At 41.8% G+C, this 20,251-nt stretch overlaps 1 protein-coding gene across 2 annotated transcripts in view; it reads right to left on the bottom strand.

Annotated features, from left to right (window-relative positions):
• Positions 1 to 20,251, bottom strand: part of PPP3CA (protein phosphatase 3 catalytic subunit alpha) — a 253,942-nt gene that overhangs the window by 60,373 nt on the left and 173,318 nt on the right. For both annotated transcript variants that reach the window (XM_075860623.1, XM_075860622.1), the window contains exons 3-4: positions 6,296 to 6,420; positions 3,953 to 4,064 (exon numbers count right to left, since the gene is read on the bottom strand). In XM_075860623.1, coding sequence (XP_075716738.1) covers positions 3,953 to 4,064; positions 6,296 to 6,420 — 237 coding nt within the window. The remainder of the gene's footprint in view (positions 1 to 3,952; positions 4,065 to 6,295; positions 6,421 to 20,251) is intronic.

The raw sequence follows: 20,251 nt of genomic DNA, 5'->3' as shown, positions 1-20,251 counted from the left end.
CATTAGAATTACTCGGCAGTTGCGTGAAGACTTAAGTTTATGGTCTGATTTTCTTCTTAGTTTTAATGGCCATAGTTGTTGGCAACATGAGTTTTTCTCTGTTTACTGACACTACTGGTAGTATAGGTTATGGTGCCTTCTGGAACAACATGTGGTCAGCGGAACAATGGCCTTCTGCTTGGTCAAAAAATGGGATTACAAAAAAAGGTAGTTTTACTTGAACTATTCCCGGTAATTGTGGCTATTGTTTTATGGGGATCTTATTTTTAGACAAATTCTACTTTTCTCATATAATAAAGGTGTATGCTTCGTAATTAATACCTTTTCTTCAAAATCAGAGTTAGTAGTAAAATTATTGAGACATCTAGTTTTATTACGTATGTGTTTTAATATCTGGTTGAAAGCTAATTATATAGAAGGTAAAAAGAATATTTTAGCAGATTGTTTGTCTCGTTCTCAGTGGGTGAGAGTTCGGGAATTGGCTCCAGATGAGGATTTAATCGGAATGGAACGCCAAGCACATTTATGGGATTTGATTTCGGACTAGTGACGCAGAATATCCGATAATAAGTGGCTTCTAGTACATGGGCTGATTATTCAGCTGCATGGAAGGACTGGATTGAATTTTGTTCCGTTTTGCAAGCTGATCACCTGAGTAGTGATGTTTGTGTTGGTTTATTATTTATTTCTGATTTAATGTATTAAGGAGTTTCTGCTTCTTCCATATCTAAAACTCTAGCTGGTATATCTTTTTTCTTAAAATCGGTTGGAAATCAAGCTTTTTCTGCCTTTTTTTCCTATTACATTTTAAAAGGCTATCGTAAATCTTTTAATCAGCCTGATGGGAGAAGGCCTATTTCTTTTGAGCCATTAGGTCATCTTTGGACAATTTTGGATAAGGTTTGTTTTAATAGTTTTGGGTTAATTTTATTTCATTCTGTTTTTGTAGTGGCTTTCTTTGCAGCTTTAAGAATTAGTGAGCTAGTCGCTGCTAGTAAATCAGTTCATTCGGGTTTGGATGTTAGTGAGATTTCTTTGGATGAAGCTGTTGTGTTGATTCATTTAAGGAAATCCAAAACAGATCAATTTGGAAGAGGTAGTTTTATTTCATTATATCCATTAAAGTTTTCTCATCCTTAATGTGAAGAATTGGTTACGGATTAGGCCATCAGTTAGTGGCCAGTTGTTTATTCACGAGAATCATAGTCCTTTAACGAAATATCAATTTAATGATGTATTAAAAAAATGCTTATCCTTATTACACTTAAGCAACTATAGAGTTTCTTCCCACTCCTTTAGGATTGGGGCTGCTACTGAGGCAGCTAGATTAGGCCTTGATGAAGCAATTATAAAACGCATTGATAGATGGGAATCTAATAGGTTTAGATTATATATTCGGCCTGATTTATTAATTAGCAGTTCATTTCTTTTCTCTTAGGTTCTCCTTTAGTATTTTGGATCCTCGGCCATTCTTTTGTTTTTTGGGCACAAAAGCGAGTAAATAAGAGGATCTACACTGAGAACCTATCTATTGATATTAAGAATGTTAATGTTTTCTGGTGTGGTATCCGAGGCCTGACCTGGGGTCGTGTTATAGGAAAAATTAAAAAGCACTCTTTTATGGCCTTCTCCAAATGTTATTATAATTCATGTTGGTGGTAATGACTTAGGAAAATCTAAAACATTGGATTTATTGTGGGCAATGAAAAGGGACTTTGCCTTAATTAAGTGCATGTTTCCTGATACCGTTTTGTTTTTTTCTGAGATTAACTTGGTCTTGCAAAGAGAAGATTTTCTTTGAACGTATCAGAAAACGTGTTAATAGAGTAATGTTTGAATACCTCCCATGTTTAGGGGGTTTTAGCAATCGCCACACCAATTTGGAAGGTTTTATTTCTGACTTGTAAAGATTTGATGGCGTACATCTATCTGATGTTGGTGTCGATATTTTTAATTTAGGTTTACAGAATGTGGTTGAAAGGTCGCTTTGTTGTTCTTTGGGGGCCTTGCCTTCTTAAGTGAAGGCTTGTGGGTTTTTTGTCTCCCAGCTATTGCTGGGTGGACTGATTTATTAAAAATGGTTTATTTATTATATGTGGTTTTTATTATATTGGTTTTAAGTATTTTGGTTTTTAAAGTATTTATTATTATTGATTATCTTTGGTAACCCTTAATAAAAACATTGCGGCCTTTTTTATCCACATATCTGTTTTCTGTGTCTTATTTGGTTAAATTTTAGTATATTGAATTGTGCCTTGTACCTTCATGATAAGCACAGTGTCCCCAGCATGCAGAAATAATATGGTCTTTAGCTGGTCATGTGATGCTGTGCTGAAGCATCATGAGATTAAAGAGGATCTGTCAAGAGTTTATTAATTCCCTATCTCCTATCTTATCTAATAGGCACTATGATGCTGATAACTAGTGTCATATTTTTTTTAAAAAAAATTTGCAAAGTTATTAGCATTTTTCTAAACATCCTAATATGGCTCTAATAGCCAAATGGGAGGTGACTCTTTCTTTTCATTCAGGGCGGTGTAATGTTTTCTGTCCAATCAGCATACAGCTTCTCCTCTTCCCAACCCAGCAACACAGCCTGATCTTATAATATAGAGCTTCCATTCACAACGGTGTATTCAACTGGTGATACCTCCGTTTGTTTCACAGCTAGAACTGCGATCCAGGTGTCATATGAAAGATTAGAATCTCATCTTTCATATGACACCAGCCGGATATATGGCTATTTGAAGTGATCCTCCTTCCCTCCAGCCTCAGTCGATCACACTGTGTGAAGCAGGTTTATGCTGATAGGACAGCGTCAGAGGCTGTGAGGCAGCTCCACCTCAGGAGAATCACTGGTGTTGACACCCACTTGGCTAGTATAGGCTCATTTGCTTATTAGAAAAAAGCTCAAACTTTTAAAATAATAAACTTTTTGGGACACAATTTTCACTAGCATTATCAGTGTGACAGCACCTATTAGATTAGCTAGGAGTTTGGGCATTACTAAACTAGTGACAGAGCTACTTTAATAGCAAAGCAGAGAGAAAGAGAAAGCTGGAGAAATCTAAGAATCAAGCTGGAGGCTTTTTCTAAGCACAGACAAGGCAGCAGTTCAAATAGTAAGTACAGAATACATAAAAGAAGTGTAGAGTGTGGTATACAGTCAGGTAAGGAGTGCAGGCATGGAAAGTTGTGTTTCCACTGGAGGTCTTCTTTAACACTTTTTACATTGCCTTTTATATATAAAGTCATGCAAGCTTATGCATGTTTTATTGGTTTAAAATTTAGAATGCAGACAAGAGGAACAATTTGAAGTGTGATCTCGGACCTCTGCCGATTCCCAGAACCAAATGGTGAAGGTAAACTTCTTAAACCCATTTGGCACTGCTCATAGTTTTCAGTTGCTGAAAATCTGACAAAACATTCAAAGCAAAGGGCCAACCAAATCAATGTCAGTTACCTTATAACATTATGATGTTTCTGTGCAGTTATCAAAGTGGAGTAAGCGCACTGTAGAGCCCTTTAGTTCTGGAAACTACTGGTGGTCTAAGACCACAGACTTAAATAATGTGATCTTTTCTCAATAATGCGATCTTTTGCCAATAATAAGATCTTTTGCCAATAATGTGACCTTTTCCCAATAACGTGATCTTTTCAAAAGATCATTTTCACTAGTTTTCCCCTTTATAAAATAAAACACAGTAAAACCAATCTTGATGTTATGTAAAACGTGAATGGGAGATTACCATTTAAAAAAAAATTATATTGCACACTTGGAGGGTGACTGTGGCAGAGAGTCCACCACACTATCACTGTGTGTGAATGTGGCCTCATACTGATAAAGACCAATGCAAGGAAAACGTGTCTACTTTTATACAAGAGGTGGCGCAGGTGTAAATATAACCAAAACTAAAATGGGTGGTCATGCACTACAATGGGATATACTCACATTCTTGTTTGAAGGTAAAATACTCTGTTAGATGTCTACATTCATGATTCCCGCGGAGTAAAAACAGAGTTTTGGGATATAGAATTTTCAAGGCCCACAAGTACAACACACACTGAAAGAAAAAACAACTTTACTGAATTATGGCTGACAAAACCACAGGATCAATACATTTACACTACTTTTCACCAATATTAACACTTTCACCTTAGCCTGCTAAATAGCATTTGACAGAGTGCAAGTATTTTATTAGAAAAATCCATAACTCATGAAAGAAAAATTATTCTCAAAATAGAACTACGAAAAAAAAATGTAAAAAATAAAATACAGAAAAATGGGTTTTCACGGCTTGCGCGGAACACGTAAATGACCTGACTCACCGCAGGAGCTGGGTCCAGACTTCTGGCCTAGCAGCTCCTGTCATGCCCAGCAGTGCTTTCATAAACCCCGGCGGCCGTATTGCAAGATCTCGCAGCTATGACTAAAACAGCACTGTCTATGGTATTTCTATAACTTTTTTTTTTTTTAATAGCTATATTTTGAGAAATAATTCTTTTTTTGAGGGCTATTTACTTTTCTAATAAAACACAGTCATGCGGGTTATATAACATTATATTATAATAATTCAGACTTTTACGAACTTACTTGGCAGTACTAATTATGTTTTTATTTACATTACTTTAGGGGAAAAATGTATAAAGCTTTTTTTTTTTACCTTTATTTTTTTTTGTATATTTAAAGGGGTTTTCCAGGCAATAAAAATTCATGGCCTATTCTTAGATGCTGCGGTCAATAGCACCCGCCCCATCTAAGCCATTGTAAAAAGGGAGGGCTACCTCCGTCACCCGATTGGCGTGGGAGCCTAGTTAAAGTCCCCATGTTTGCACTCTTATTCGGGGACTGAGAAAAAAAAAAAAAAAGCTTTTTTTAAGGCTTTTCCACCCAATAAAAATTGATGGCCTATCCTCAAGATAGGCCATCAATAGCTGATGGGTCGGGGTCCGACTCCCGGGACCCCCACCGAACACCTGTTTTGAAGGGGCCGCAGTGCTCGAACGAGTGCTGCTTCCCCTTCATTTCTTCTTGCTCACTGTGAATCTTTGACACGAATTTAGCGGTGATTCACAGTATTGCAGCCTTTTCTCCCCTTGAAGTGAATGGGAGAAGGCTGCAATACTGTCAGTCTCCACTAAATGCGTGTCGAAGATTCAGTAAACTAGAAGAAATGAAGAGGAAGCAGTGCCCTTCAAAACAGCTGGGAGCCTGGAGTACGAGCGATGTGGCCCCTTCAAAACAGCTGATCGGTGGGGGTCCCGGGAGTGAGACCCCGACCCATCAGCTATTGATGGCCCATCTTGAGGATAGGCCATCAATCTTTATTCGCTTGAAAAGCCCTTTAAAAAAAAAAAAATTGCAGTGCCTGCATAAGAGCACAAAGATAGCAAACATGGGAACGTTCACTAGGCCCCCATGCTCCCACGCCAATCGGGTGATGGAGGTGGCTCTCCCTTTTTCCAATGGCTTAGATGCAGCGGGCGCTACTGACCGCGGCATCCAAGTGGTTAAACGGCTGGGCTCGGAGTTATTTCCGATCCCGGTCGTTGCAGTAAAGTGTTGGCTGTAACATATGGCGCTTCCATAATTCCCCCTTCACGGTCGTGACGATCTGTAATGTCACATTTCGCCAAGGGGTTAAATGGTACTTATCCTGAGTTACATGATTGTTTCTTCTTCATTCATGTCTAAAACTAAAATCAGATTTTTGCTAGTTTTCTATTCTAGCACCAGAAAGCAGAGCATTGTGTGAACTTAGAAGACAGTTGCAGCTAAGCTATTAGCCGACAAAGAAGTGAAGCTAAACCACGGTCTGTTTCCAAAGGCAACTCGCAGAATGTTGAAAGCAGCTATGTATAAGATTAGAGAACCATAATGTGAAATAACAGTAAAGTATTGCAAAGCTATGTAACTTTTTTATGGAACGTTAAAAATCAATTATGCTTTCAATTGGCTCCGAGTTACGGAAATGTGTCTTCTAGAAGAAGTGATCCATCATAGAGCAGTTCTGCTGAACAGTTCTGTCTTAACAGTAAGTGTTTGACGGCTTGTTTGTAACTTAGGCTTCTGGAGTCTCCTGTAATTGAATGAACTCTATATTGAGCACTGTTGTGACTGGCACTATAGGCTGCATGGACATGGGTATGTGGGTGACACAACTAAATGGACCCTGATATGTGCCTGGTTCTACAGAGCCAATATGTGACACTTCACTGTACATGGACAATTTTTGTTATCGGACAAATTAGCTACAAGTGGATGAAAAAACATTTAAGTATGATATTTAATTACTTCAATGCTAAAGTATCCTCTGTCAACGTAGTCGCCCAAGAAGAGGTAACGTGTGTTGGCAGGTGATCCCCCCACTTCAAACAGCTTCATCAGGTCAAAGAACTGTCCATGGATATCCCCACAAACTGCATGAAAAAAAAAAAAAAGGATTATTTTACATGCAATAAGAGTAAATTGTAGATTGTAGATAACGTGTCTACAATAATAGAACTGGCAATGTTGGAAGGGTAAAGGCAATACAGGATAAGGCATTGCAATAAACATAAAAAAGTAACCACCTAAGGCATATGAGAAATAATGTAACACAGCAATGCCAAAGTATCCATTATCCTTCACATATAAAAGAACTGAACGACAAACTATTGTAAAAAGATAGATAGGAGACACAGTATAAACATTTTTCAGCAGGGTAAAAATACTACTCCTAGCATTTTTAGGGTATGTTCACACTGAGTATTTTGGGGGAGGAATATCTGCCTCAAAATTCCGTTTGGAACTTTGAGGCAGATATTCCTCTCCCTGCACGCCGATTTTCGCGGCAATTATCGCGCCGTTTTTCGCCCGCGGCCATTGAGCGCCGCGGGCATAAAACAGCGAGAAATAGTCAATGGGAGGTCGGAGGCGGAAGCGCCCGAAGATAGGGCATGTCGCTTCTTTTTCCCGCGAGGCAGTTTTACTGCTCGCGGGAAAAAGACGCCGACGCCTCCCATTGAAATCAATGGGAGGCGTTCTCGGGCCGTTTCTGGCGAGTTTTGCGACGCGGTTTCCGCGTCAAAAAACTCGGCAAAATACCCCGTGTGAACATAGCCTTAAGGAGTATTTTTTAAGCTAAGGAGGAGTAGATCATTTGTGGTAATTCCATGTAATGGTAAATAGGGTGAAAAATATTTAGTACAACCTCTGTGTGTGTGTGTGTGTGTGTGTGTGTGTGTGTGTGTGTGTGTGTGTGTGTGTGTGTATATACATGTATATATATATATATATATATATATGTGTGTGAACACATTAAGCCTTTGTGAGTGCTGCCTATTTACATACATATATCTATATATATATATATATAGATATATTTATTTATTTGGAAAAAAATTGCTTGATACAGCGCGAAATATAAGGTGGAATCACTCGTTCTTCATCATGGGGTGTCATGTATACTACATGACACATCCTTGCATTACTATCCTGAGTCCCTCGAGAAAGTGCTCCCATTTTCTCATCCCAACGAATGGCTGAAGTTTTCAAGGCTTACATAGCCTTTAAATACGCATGAGACTGAATTCAGAGTGTGCACACATCAATGACACCTGTAGAGGTGTTAAGGTCCATTTACAAGGTCTTTTAATCGGCCAAACAAGCGTTCTTACAAACGTTAATGTCCGATTATTGCCTCATGTAAAGATGGCAGCAATCAGGCGACAAACGAGAAACACTCGTCCGTTGGCTGATCACATAGTTTGTGCAGTGTCTAAAATCATCATTGTTGGCAGCACATTTACTAGTGTAAACAGGGGATGTACAGCCAACAATGATGCAAGCTGATGGGGACCGAACAATCGTATTAACGATCAGTCGTTCCCATACAAGAAGAAACGGCCAATGTAAAAGAGCCGGTTAACGAGCTGCGATGGACTTGTTAAATCGGCGATGGACTTGTCAAATAGCGCTCGTTATGAGCAGAAATCTGCCTGTGTAAAACAGCCTTTACTGCCACCTCTGCTCCTATACATACATACATACATACACACATACATATTATATATATATATTTACTCTCTGCCTATCTTTAACCAGCTCCTATGCGTATCTAAACATATATTTCTCTTCCCTATGGCTATTTATCTGAGAGATCATGATGAAAAATTTCAAAACATTCTAGAATTTCTTCCTTTTAACCAATCTTCCTACTCAGTCGCATTAAATAGATGAAACCTTTAACAATGGACGGTAAGTGAAAGAAGCTTTCAGTGTTTTGAGAACAGCTACCCCAAGTGACTCCTGAAAACAATTAGTGCATACAGACAAAAATCCAGGCACACAGCAATAAACTGCCGCGTGTGATTTAAAAGCCCTTAAAAAGCCACAGGGAATATTAGGCAGAAACGCAGCAGATATATGCACATTTACTATGCTCTCAACAAACCCATCTCATATTTAATACAAGCTGCATTCAATATGGTAATGTCATGAAATCTGAGGTTGTGCGGCTCTTCGCACAACATTGTACAATCCCAAAAAAGAAAAGATATCACCCAGTGAATGAGTTAGGAACATCTGTGGCCTTACGTGAGCCAGAAAGTCAAATCTAAGCTATAATTTATAAATTTGCGTTATAATTTACGCCAGTTTCTGATGTAAATTATAGTAACTTTGTCGATCCGCAAGTGGCCCTGTCCCCTTTGTACCATCTGCGACTTATCTATGCCAGAAAACTACCATAGACAAGCTAGTATATCCCCCCCCCCCAGTGTATACATACCTTTTAAGAGTGTCGTCTCCAATCTCTCTAAAGGGAGTGTATATGCAAAATGGAAAATACTCCTTACTTACATTACAAACTTGTACATTTTATTGTGCCTGCCTAGTTTAAATGTTTAGGCAGATCATGAAAAATTACAAGGTAGAGTCTGCAGCTGCAAGTAAAAATAAATTTCCCGTCTTTAAGCACACCAGATTATCATTGTTTGTCGAAAGAGGTTAAACACGTTTTTTTTGCGGACAATGAAAATGACTGATGAGCCTAGGTGATGAGCAGCTTCCGATTTTCATGTGACCAGCTTCCATCAGCCTACCGTTACTTAGATGGTGGAAGCAGGTATTCCCTGAGAAAAGTTTTCTTAAAAACATTTCAAGACATTCTTGTTTGATACAGTATGGCTACCAGTAAATATAAAAGCATGATAAAAAGGAAAAAGCTTCCCGACTAGCTGCCCTTCATACAAGGCTGTCCTTGTTCTGTGTATTTTAGGAAGTTATAAAATAAAAAAGAATGACGGAGAGAGTTAATGACGGGTGCTAGCAGACTGCAGGTGGCATTTCACTTATCCTGCTCTGGTTGCAGTGAAATATGCCCAGCAGCCCACTCTTATGCAATACTACAAGAGACACACACTGTAATGTATAGAAAGGGTAGAAGATTCAGGTTCGAAAGAAAAACATTAAATCAGGTTTTATTCCGAAATATAAAAAAGCTAGCTCAATAACATGGCTAAATTTTTATATGCCAGTATATATTGTGAAAGTAAATAGGTGCGGGGTCTGGGTGTTGGACCCCCACCGATCATATACTGATGACCTATCCTGTGACTAGGTCATCAGTTGTCCATGCCCGGACAACCCTCTTTAAGTGAGTAAGCGCAGACATAATGGAGAGAGCGCATGACAAGGTGGTTTGGGTAGAGCTATGGTTAGAGGCTAAGTTGGAAAGAGGGTTAAAGGGTTAAGCAGAACGGGGGTGGAATAGGGGTGGATCTTTAAGTTGAGGGAGGAGTATGGCGTGTATATAAGCCCTGGTGGGATAGAGGCAGCTCTCTTTCCCGCTGCACAACAGAAGAAGGAATTTTGCAGGTAGTGTAGTGTAGTGTGCTTAACTTAACTGCAGCATGGATGGTTCCTTGGAGTCCATGATGGCCAGGATCCAGGATGCTGCGCTTCTTCATGGTCCTGGCTAGCTGGAGCAACAATTTGGTGGGGCTTTGCCTCCGGTACCTGTGGCTGCATTTTCGGGCGTGGAGGGACGCAGGAGTCAGCATTTCAGGCCTCCGGAGTGGCTTTCTCCTGAGGTAACTCCTCGGTCCTGTCGGTGCCGTGGGAGCAACAATAGGGAGCCTCCTCCTCCGGCTCCAAAGCTGGCTAAAGACTTGGGGTCTAGGAGGTCAGGGAGGAATGCCGGCAGGCGGGCCGGATTGTAGGTGGCAGGAGGAGTGGGGCCGCGGCCATCTTCCCTCCTCCATTCTTCAAACGGCCAGACTGGAAGTGGCGGAGGGACCGGAAGTGACGGCACTCTCCAGTGTTGATGTTCCGGGCGCTGGAGGAGCTCAGCGGTCGGAGTCGGGGACTGCACTTCGTGAGGATGTCGTCGCCTCCTGCTGGAGCAGGGAGGCGTGCTGCGGGGACCGGAAGTACCCGGTCCGGGAGTCTATTCAACTTCCGTCGGGGGGGGGTCAGCAGCCATCTTGCCCTCCCAGCGTGCCACATGACTTGCTGTCGGGAGCTGCAGAGGATTCGGAGGATAGTAGGAATAATGCCGATGGTCCTGGGAGAGAGGACTGTTTATCTATTTATGCCATGCCAGAAGCGGGTGGCGGTGCGTTGGACGGGCCGGTGTCGACTGGGTCTGGTGCTACTTCAGCCACGACGTCTGCCAGCTGCGGGGTGAGGGTTTTGCTGGATCACCTTCCTGTAACGCCGCGATCGGAGGAGAGACCATCTGGATCCATGGAGACGGCCGCTGGGAGGTCACGTCAGGGACGGCCGGGATGAGTCCACCATTACTTCTGTTCTGGGGATGGGGGGAATGTTTTCGGTATCTAATATGCAGTTGTTGTTTAAGGCTATGCAGGAATTTTTCAGTAAAGGTGTGGGGGACGTAGGTCAGTCCCAGCGAGTGTGTGGGGTGCTGCTAGTGAGTTGTGTGGAGGTGCGTCTGCAGCAGGGATTGCAGTTGCTAGTGTGGTGGAGCCTGGTGCGGGGACTGTGGTGGATGTGGATAAGTCTGTTGATGGGGGGGCTGGTACGTCCAAGAAGATGACGTGCGTTTGGCAGACGCGACGAGAGGTGAGGTGTATGTGTGCTTTGAAGGCCCGCTTGGGGCGCACTTGAAATCAGAGTTTAGAGAGAAGATCCGGAAGGATGAATATGTGGAAATTTTTGCTTTGTTGCCATTGGAAAACTTTAATCTGGACCGGTGGAAACCGGATGAGAGTAAAAAGTAGTTATCGGTTGATTCCTCGTACGTTTGCGAATTGGCTTCAGGCCTTCGCTATTTTGGCTAGCGTGGTGGGCGAAAAGGCGCCGGAGAATTGCTCAGCGCTGTTTTGTTACATGGATTTTGTGGGGGAGGCGTACAGGGTGTATGGGGGTAATGCATGGTTGAGGTACGACGAACAATTTAGTCAGCGGAAGGCGGTGCGGCCTTCCTTGAGATGGGATCACAAGGATATTAGTCTTTGGATGCGGTTGATGTCGGCTCCAAAGCAAGGGCATCAGTCCTTTCGTGACACAGCCGGCGGTCAGGGGTCGGCAACGGGACGGTCGGCTTCATCCGGGAAAGGCTGTTGCTGGCAGTTCAACGAGGGCCATTGTAAATTTGGCTCCGATTGCAGGTACAAGCACGAGTGCTCCGGTTGCGGAGGCGCCCATGGTTTGTCCAGATGCTTCCGGAAGCATAAGGGCAAACAGGGAGATGCTGAGCAGAAGAGAGGCGACGCCGATAAGGATGGAAAGAATACTTCCATTTTTAAAGGTGTGCCCATATAAGAAGGTCGCGGATTTATTGTGTCAGGGTTTTGCGGAGGGTTTTCCGATTCCTTGTACTTCTACAGTCTGGGAGGGGGTGACACGCAATTTGTCGTCTTCTTTGGCGCAGCCCGATTTAGTTATGGAAAAATTGATGAAAGGGGTGGCTTTGGGCCGCAGGGGTGGCTCGTTTTCCTCGCCCCCTGTTCCCGGGTTTCGTTCCAAAGAAGGAGATTAACAAATTCTGCCTTATACATCACCTGTCTTATCCTGAAGGGGAGTCGGTGAATGATGGCATTGACCCTAACCTTTGCGCAGTTAGTTATACTTCTTTCGATGTGGCGGTCGTTTGGGTTCGCAAGTACGGGAAGGGCTCTCTTTTGGCGAAAACAGACATTGAAGCCGCGTTTTGTTTGTTGCCAGTGCATCCGGAGAGTTTGTGTTTGTTGGGCTGTTGTTGGCAGGGTGGATATTTTGTTGATTGTTGCCTCCCAATCGGCTGCTCCATTTCCTGCACTTATTTTGAGATGTTTAGCACGTGGACAAATTGCTGGAATTGAGAGATTTGGTGGCGCATGCTTTCCGTGTGAAGAAGATTCAGTTACGGGACTTGCAGTCCTTGTTGGGACGTTTGAATTTTGCATGTCGGATTATGCCTATGGGGCGGATTTTTTTGTATGTGGTTGGCTAGTGCCACCGTGGGGGTTCGTTCTCCCCAGCATTTCGTTAGGTTGCCCTGTGAGTTAAAAGCGGATTTGTTGGTGTGGGGGGGAATTTTTTCAAAGCTACAACGGTCGGTCCGTTCTTATGGATAGGCCAGTATCTAGTGTGGATTTGAAACGCTTTACGGATGCGTCAGGTGCTTGTGGTTTTGGGGCGTATTTCCAGGGGCAGTGGTGCGCGGGTGTCTGGCATTAAAGTGGGTTTGTCCGTAATTTGGCTTTGCTAGAACTGTTCCCGATAGTGGTCGCTGCAGAAATCTGGGGTGATTGTCTGGGAGACAGGAGAGTGTGTTTTGTGTGTGATAATTTGGGAGTGGTTCAGGCCATCAATGCGCAAACGACGAATTCCCCTCCAGTTGTGCGATTATTGCGCGATTTGGTTTTGAGGGGGCTGGTGTTGAATTCGCATTTTGTAGCAGTTCATGTTCCAGGGGTGCTCAATTCTGTGGCTGATTCCCTTTCTCGTCAACAGTGGGACAGGTTTAGTCTCCTGGCGCCGGAGGCGGAGACTTATGGCACTGCTTGCCCGGAGAATCTTTGGAAGGTGATATGACGGTGGCGATGTCTTTAATTAGACGGTCAGTTAGTGAGGCTACGTGGAAGGGGTACAGTGCAGTTTGGCAGGTTTGGGAAGCCTTGCTGGGGAGCGCGAAGGTGAGTATTGATGCCGGGATCGGTTGGCATGCTTGTTGTACTTTATAGGTAATTCTTACAGTGAGGGGGTGTCTGCTTCGGGGGTGTCTAGGCGATTGTCGGCACTGGCTTTTCGGTTTAGACTTAGTCACGTCCTCCTCCCCTCCAAGTCTTTTTTGGTTAGGCAGGCGATGAAGGGTTTTAGGAGAGGTTCCGTGTCTAGGGATTATAGGAAACTGGGATCTTTTGATCTCTTGGAATGTGTGTCGGGGTTTGAAGTTCGATTGTTTACGCTGGCTTTTTCTTTAGCTTTCCTTTGGGGCGTTCCGGATATCAGAGTTGGTGGTGGCAAGTAAGCGGGTGTCTGGGGTTTTATTGTTCATAGATGTTGAATTGAAAGGGTCCTTCATGTCATGCTTGCTCCACCGATCAAAGACAGACCGAGCGGGGAAAGGTTTTTTGGTGCGCCTACAGGCGTTACCAGGGTCTAAGGTGTGCTCGGTTCGCTGTTTTCAAGATTATGTGGCAGTTAGGACGATATATTTGTTGGTTCATGCGGATGGTCTGTCGCGGTCTAAATATCAGTTTGTGCAGGTTTTTCGGAAATGTATCCCGTTGTCTGGACGGGTGGGATCGGAATATAGCTCTTATTCGTTTAGAATTGGCGCAGCTGCTGAAGTGGCTAGGTGGGGTTTGTCCAAAGCTATGGTCAAAAAGTGGGAGTCATACAGATATAGGATTTATGTCCGGCCTCATTTGCTTTAAGGCGGTTTGGGAGTGTTATGTTGCAGGTGTGGTTTGCATTACCTTACTCTTGTTATGCATTTCGTTTTAGGTACAGGCCCCTCCTTGGTGTGGATAATGGGGCACTCATACGTGCAATGGCGAGGTGTTTGGGCTGATGTTCGCCCGGCTGGACGCCTGTTGGGCTTTGCCCAGTCCAACGTTTAGGTTAGATGGCTGGGTTTGAGGGGCATGCTTTGGTGCAGGCTGTTGCCAGAGCTTCAGTTTTATTCAGGTTTGGATAGGGCACCTGATATTTTGGTCATTCACCTTGGCAGGAATGATTTGGGGAAAAGGTTGTCCGGGGATTTGATGAGGGATCTTAAGCTGGACCTTTTGCGTTTGTGGTCCTCCTTAACTGGTCTGATCATTGTATGGACTGACATTGTTGCTCGCAGGGTGTGGAGACAAGCGCATTCAGTGCAGAGTCTGAACCGAGCTAGCGCTAAAGTGAACAAAGTTGTGGGGAAATTTGTCGCTCGCAATGGTGGTGTGGTGGTGCGCCATAGGGAGTTGGAGGGGGCTAAGGTCGGCTTTCTTCGGTCTGACAGAGTGCATTTAAATGATGTGGGGTTGGACATGTGGACTCTGGGCATTCGGGACGGTTTGGGAAAAGCCTTGCAGCTGTGGAGGGACGTTCATGTGTAAGGTGTCACACATGAACGTCGTGGCGGTAGGAGGAGGGGTCTTTGAAGTAACGTAATGGGAAGAAGTAGAACCACATATAAGATTGTTGTAAAAGAACTCGGGGCATTTAACCCTGGGTAGTATTGTTACCCAGCTTGTTTTATACATTCTTGATGGGCAGGGTCCCCAGGAAGGGTAGGTCTTGGAGATGGTTGATGCCCTCAGGTCAGGTGCAGTACGGCCATAGGGCAATAAGTTCCAGACCAGACAAGGAAAGGATGGAGTTAAAATATAATGCTTGAAGTGCCTTCAAGGATCCTTTAACAGAGGAATGTTTGCAGAATAGTGCAGGATGTTAATTTATAAAATGTTTGTTATATTATGGTTATGTTATTTGATTGCATTTCAATATTTTGTGTATTTAATAAATGGCTGCTGTGGCCTTTACACCAATTTCAAGTTGTGGTCCCTTATTGGGTTACTGGTGGTGGGAGGTCATAGATAGCAAAACAAACGTACCTTAAGTCATGGAATTTGACAAACTGGTACTAGATCACCCTAAATGACATTTTCTGGGGGTTAAGATATGTTTGCAATACTGTCAATGTGGATGTTGTATGGTAGCCAGTGCATATGCTCATAACTCAAGAGTCACTGGCTGGGGATGACTGGATATGAAGTAAATGAAGTACTCTATACATGGAGGGCTTTACTTTCCAATTTTGCAAAACTACCGACAATAAAAAAAAATATAACGCAAGGTATCTTTACTTATTTGACAAAACACCTGGAAATCTTACACAATGCAAATCCAGCACATCAAACTAGAGCAAATGATGAGCAGACTGCTTCATCTTAATACAACATTAGCATATAAACTACTGTGATAGCACAAAGTCCTGGGCTCCGCATAGCAGCAGATGGCAGACATGCCTGTACAGAGGGAGGCAGAAGCTCTAAAAGGCAAACTGTGCTTCTACTATTATGTTCAACTTCATACTTTTATATTTATCACATGCTTTTATGGAGTTTTTTTTGCAGACTGTGCCTACTAGAGACCCTCCTATGAGCTATACTGACAGATAAATGACATTTTGTCTGTGCCAGGAAAGTTACTTGTAACTTTTAGAAACTGTGATTGTCTTATGATTGCCCCAATATGCAGAGATTATATATATATATATATATATATATATATATATATATATATATATATATATATATATATATATATATATACATACATACACACACACGCAGTGAAGGAAATAAGTATTTGATCCCTTGCTGATTTTGTAAGTTTGCCCACTGTCAAAGACATGAACAGTCTAGAATTTTTAGGCTAGGTTAATTTTACCAGTGAGAGATAGATTATATTTAAAAAAAAACTGAAAATCACTGTCACAATTATATATATTTATTTGCATTGTGCACAGAGAAATAAGTATTTGATCCCTTTGGCAAACAAGACTTAATACTTGGTGGCAAAACCCTTGTTGGCAAGCACAGCAGTCAGACGTTTTTTGTAGTTGATGATGAGGTTTGCACACATGTTAGATGGAATATTGGCCCACTCCTCTTTGCAGATCATCTGTAAATCATTAAGATTTCGAGGCTGTCGCTTGGCAACTCGGATCTTCAGCTCCCTCCATAAGTTTTCGATGGGATTAAGGTCTGGAGAATGGCTAGGCCACTCCATGACCGTAATGTGCTTCTTTTTGAGCCACTCTTTTGTTGCCTTGGCTGTATGTTTTGGGTCATTGTCGTGCTGGAAGACCCAGCCACGGGCCATTTTTAATGTCCTGGTGGAGGGAAGGAGGTTGTCACTCAGGATTTGACGGTACATGGCTCCATCCTTTCTCCCATTGATGCGGTGAAGTAGTCCTGTGCCCTTAGCAGAGAAACACCCCCAAAACATAATGTTTCCACCTCCATGCTTGACAGTGGGGACGGTGTTCTTTGGGTCATAGGCAGCATTTTTCTTCCTCCAAACACGGAGAGTTGAGTTAATGCCAATGAGCTCAATTTTAGTCTCATCTGACCACAGCACCTTCTCCCAATCACTCTCAGAATCATCCAGATGTTCATTTGCAAACTTCAGACGGGCCTGTACATGTGCCTTCTTGAGCAGGGGGACCTTGCGGGCACTGCAGGATTTTAATCCATTACGGCGTAATGTGTTACCAATGGTTTTCTTGGTGACTGTAGTCCCAGCTGCCTTGAGATCATTAACAAGTTCCCCCCGTGTAGTTTTCGGCTGAGCTCTCACCTTCATCAGGATCAAGGTAGCCCACGAGGTGAGATTTTGCATGGAGCCCCAGATCGATGTCGATTGACAGTCATTTTGTATGTCTTCCATTTTCTTACTATTGCACCAACAGTTGTCTTCTTCTCACCCAGCGTCTTACTTATGGTTTTGTAGCCCATTCCAGCCTTGTGCAGGTCTATGATCTTGTCCCTGACATCCTTAGAAAGCTCTTTGGTCTTGCCCATGTTGTAGAGGTTAGAGTCAGACTGATTCATTGAGTCTGTGGACAGGAGTCTTTTATACAGGTGACCATGTAAGACAGCTGTCTTTAATGCAGGCACCAAGTTGATTTGGAGCGTGTAACTGGTCTGGAGGAGGCTGAACTCTTAATGGTTGGTAGGGGATCAAATACTTATTTCTCTGTGCACAATGCAAATAAATATATATAATTTTGACTATGTGATTTTCTGTTTTTTTTTTTTAAATATAATCTATCTCTCACTGGTAAAATTAACCTAGCCTAAAAATTCTAGACTGTTCATGTCTTTGACAGTGGGCAAACTTACAAAATCAGCAAGGGATCGTGTGTGTGTGTGTGTATATATATATATATATATATATATATATATATATATATATATATATATATATATATATATATATATATATATATATAGCTATATAGCTAGAGATAGAATAATGCATGTTGGGTCACTCTGTTTCGGTATCCAAATATAAATTTTATGACTAGAACAGGTTTTTTTTTGTGTTTTTTATTGCGCAATGAGACATAAAATGGCAACTGCAGTATTTAATACCACTTTTATCATGATCAACACGAAAACAAGTTAATGTTACGCGTAAGTCCCATGTGTGCCGCCCGAGTCCCATTCGTGATCAGTGGAAAGATAGGACATGTCCTATTGACCCACGTATCAGAGAGTCGGGTGCATTTCCATGGACCTGATTCACCCTCTAAAGTGAAAGGGTTCGTGAAAACTATCCGGTGGCACTCGGATGCCGTGAAAAATGGCCCGAGTGGCACTGGGTCGTGTGCAACTGGCATTAAGCAACAGTTTTAGCAAGTAACAGCCCCCTACTGCTGATGCTTATAGTTACCATATTATTACCCAGGTCATGTTGCATAAAGTGCAAAGGCATCTGAGAAACTAAGCATGTTGCTTTTATTACAGGCACAAAATATACTACATAATAATGTGAATCTCCACCTTTTATCAGCAGATCATTTTTAGGTTCAAAATTGTGAACCGATTAATTTCTTAAAATATCTTTATAGCAGTCAGAACTCCAAAATTGCCTTTAAAATACATTTATTTAAAATCGATAACATGTTGGCTACACACCACCACCACTAGTGGGAGCTTACTACATACTGTGTTATTATTGAGTTCAATGTGTAACAATTTGCATTAGGCTGCCTCTAGTGGTGGCTGCAGGTAGTCAGTATGTGATTTGTTTAATTCACATCTGTGCAGGGAATTTGCAGCTAAGTATCAGAACAACGGAGCTCCAACCTCTCTGAAGTGACAAGATTTAAAGGTGTTGACCAGGATTAGGAAAACGTGGCTGCTTTCTTCCAAAAACAGTGAAAAACCCGTCCACAGGCAAACTGTGGTATTGCAGCTTGGCTCCATTAAATTGAATAGAGCTGAGCTGCATTACCACACAAAACCTGTAGACAAAAATGGCGCTGTGATACCTCCGTGAGTGAATGGTCCCACTGAGTCTTCTTCAAAAGTTACACCCCAGAATGATATACAACCTAACTGGGAAAATGATTGGGCAATCTTTGGAAATATTTGAAGGGCATTATTTTCCCACTGTTTTGTAGGTATAGGATTTCACTTATGTTTTACAGTGGCATAGACATGGTATCGTTCTCCCTTGCTGCATTTTTCTATAACACATAAATGCGTTCATTTATAATGATCGAGTATTTAGTGATGATATCACAACGAAAACAAAAGGCTTCTAATGATCAGCGATGAGATGTTTATTAGGTGCCGAGGAGAAATGCTCTAATGGAAAATGCACTTCGCGCCTTAATGGGAAAGAAGTTTTTGTGTATGAATATCATCATCATTTGGAGTCGATAATGACATTTTAAAATGCTTTAAGAACTAATGTGATGGACTGCGTTTGCTGGAATACTTGCAGACTCATCATAAAAAGTATGCACAAAGTAGTTGAGGGCTTTCTGAAGCCAGCTGAAAGATAACCAATATGAACATACATTTTAATAAGTCCAGTGCAAATGACAAGCCGGATTTCTCCAGCCGCCTGTAGTCAAAACAACTTGACTAACACTGGCTGTAGGGAATACTACAGAGCAAATAAAGTACAATCATAAAAAAAACATCCTAACATTACAGAGCAGATCATAACGTCTAAAGCAAGGAGCCTCAGACTTTCCCAAACATACCCCCCAAATGAGTTTGAATGATTGAAGGCAAAATATATTCTTAACCAACCAGAGATGAATTCATAGAACTGTGCATATAACAAGGTAAGGCACTCAATTTAGAGCCATAGCTTTGATAAGTAATCACTTCGTACCCCCTCAAAACAACGTGGACTTTGTGAGTTCCTGCTTAACTCCTTAGTGACCAAGCCTGTTTTGGCCTTATGGACCAGGCCAATTTTTTTTTTTTTTAAATCTGACATTTGTCACTTTATGTGATAATAACTTTGTAATGCTTTTATTTGTTCAAGCGAATCGGAGATTGTTTTCCTGTGACATATTGCACTTTAGGTTAGTGGTAAAATTTGGTCGATACATTTAGTGTTTATTTGTGGAAAAACACCAACATTTTGGGAAAATTTGCAAGAATTTTATTTTTTTTTTATTGTAAATGTATCTGCATGTAAAGATATTAATACCACACAAAATAGTTACTAGTTTATATTTCCCATATGTCTACTTTATGTTGGCATCATTTTTTTTGAACGTCCTTTTATTTTTCTAGGCCGTTACCAGGCTTAGAAATTTAGCAGCAATTTCGCACATTTTCAACAAAAATTCAAAAGCCTTTTTTAGGGACCAGTTAAGTTCTTAAGTGGTTTTCAGGGCACTATATATTAGAAACCCCTATAAATCACCCCATTTTAAAAACTGAACCCCTCAAAGTACTCAAAAGTACTGAGAGGATTTTGGGCCCTTTTTTTAATTAGACTATATTTAGGCACCATGTCTGGTTTGAAGAGGTCTTGTGGCGCTAAAACAGAATTTATGAAGGGGTATAGTGAGCATTTTGACCCCACAGGTTTCTTGCTGAATTTAGTGGAATTAGGCTGTGAAAATGAAAATCTACATTTTTTTCCAATAAAACGTAGACATTTTCACATTTTTACAAGGCATACAGGAGAAAAAGCACCCCAGCATTTGAAAAGCAATTTATCACGATTATCAATACCCCATATGTGGTAATAAATTGTTTGGTGCTGTTTAGACCCACGGCAGGGCTCTGA

The sequence above is a fragment of the Rhinoderma darwinii genome, chromosome 1 (assembly GCF_050947455.1).
Source record: "Rhinoderma darwinii isolate aRhiDar2 chromosome 1, aRhiDar2.hap1, whole genome shotgun sequence".
NCBI classification, from domain to species: domain Eukaryota; kingdom Metazoa; phylum Chordata; class Amphibia; order Anura; family Rhinodermatidae; genus Rhinoderma; species Rhinoderma darwinii.
Note: the sequence above shows the minus strand (reverse complement) of the source record. Positions and strands in the feature narration are given on the sequence as shown.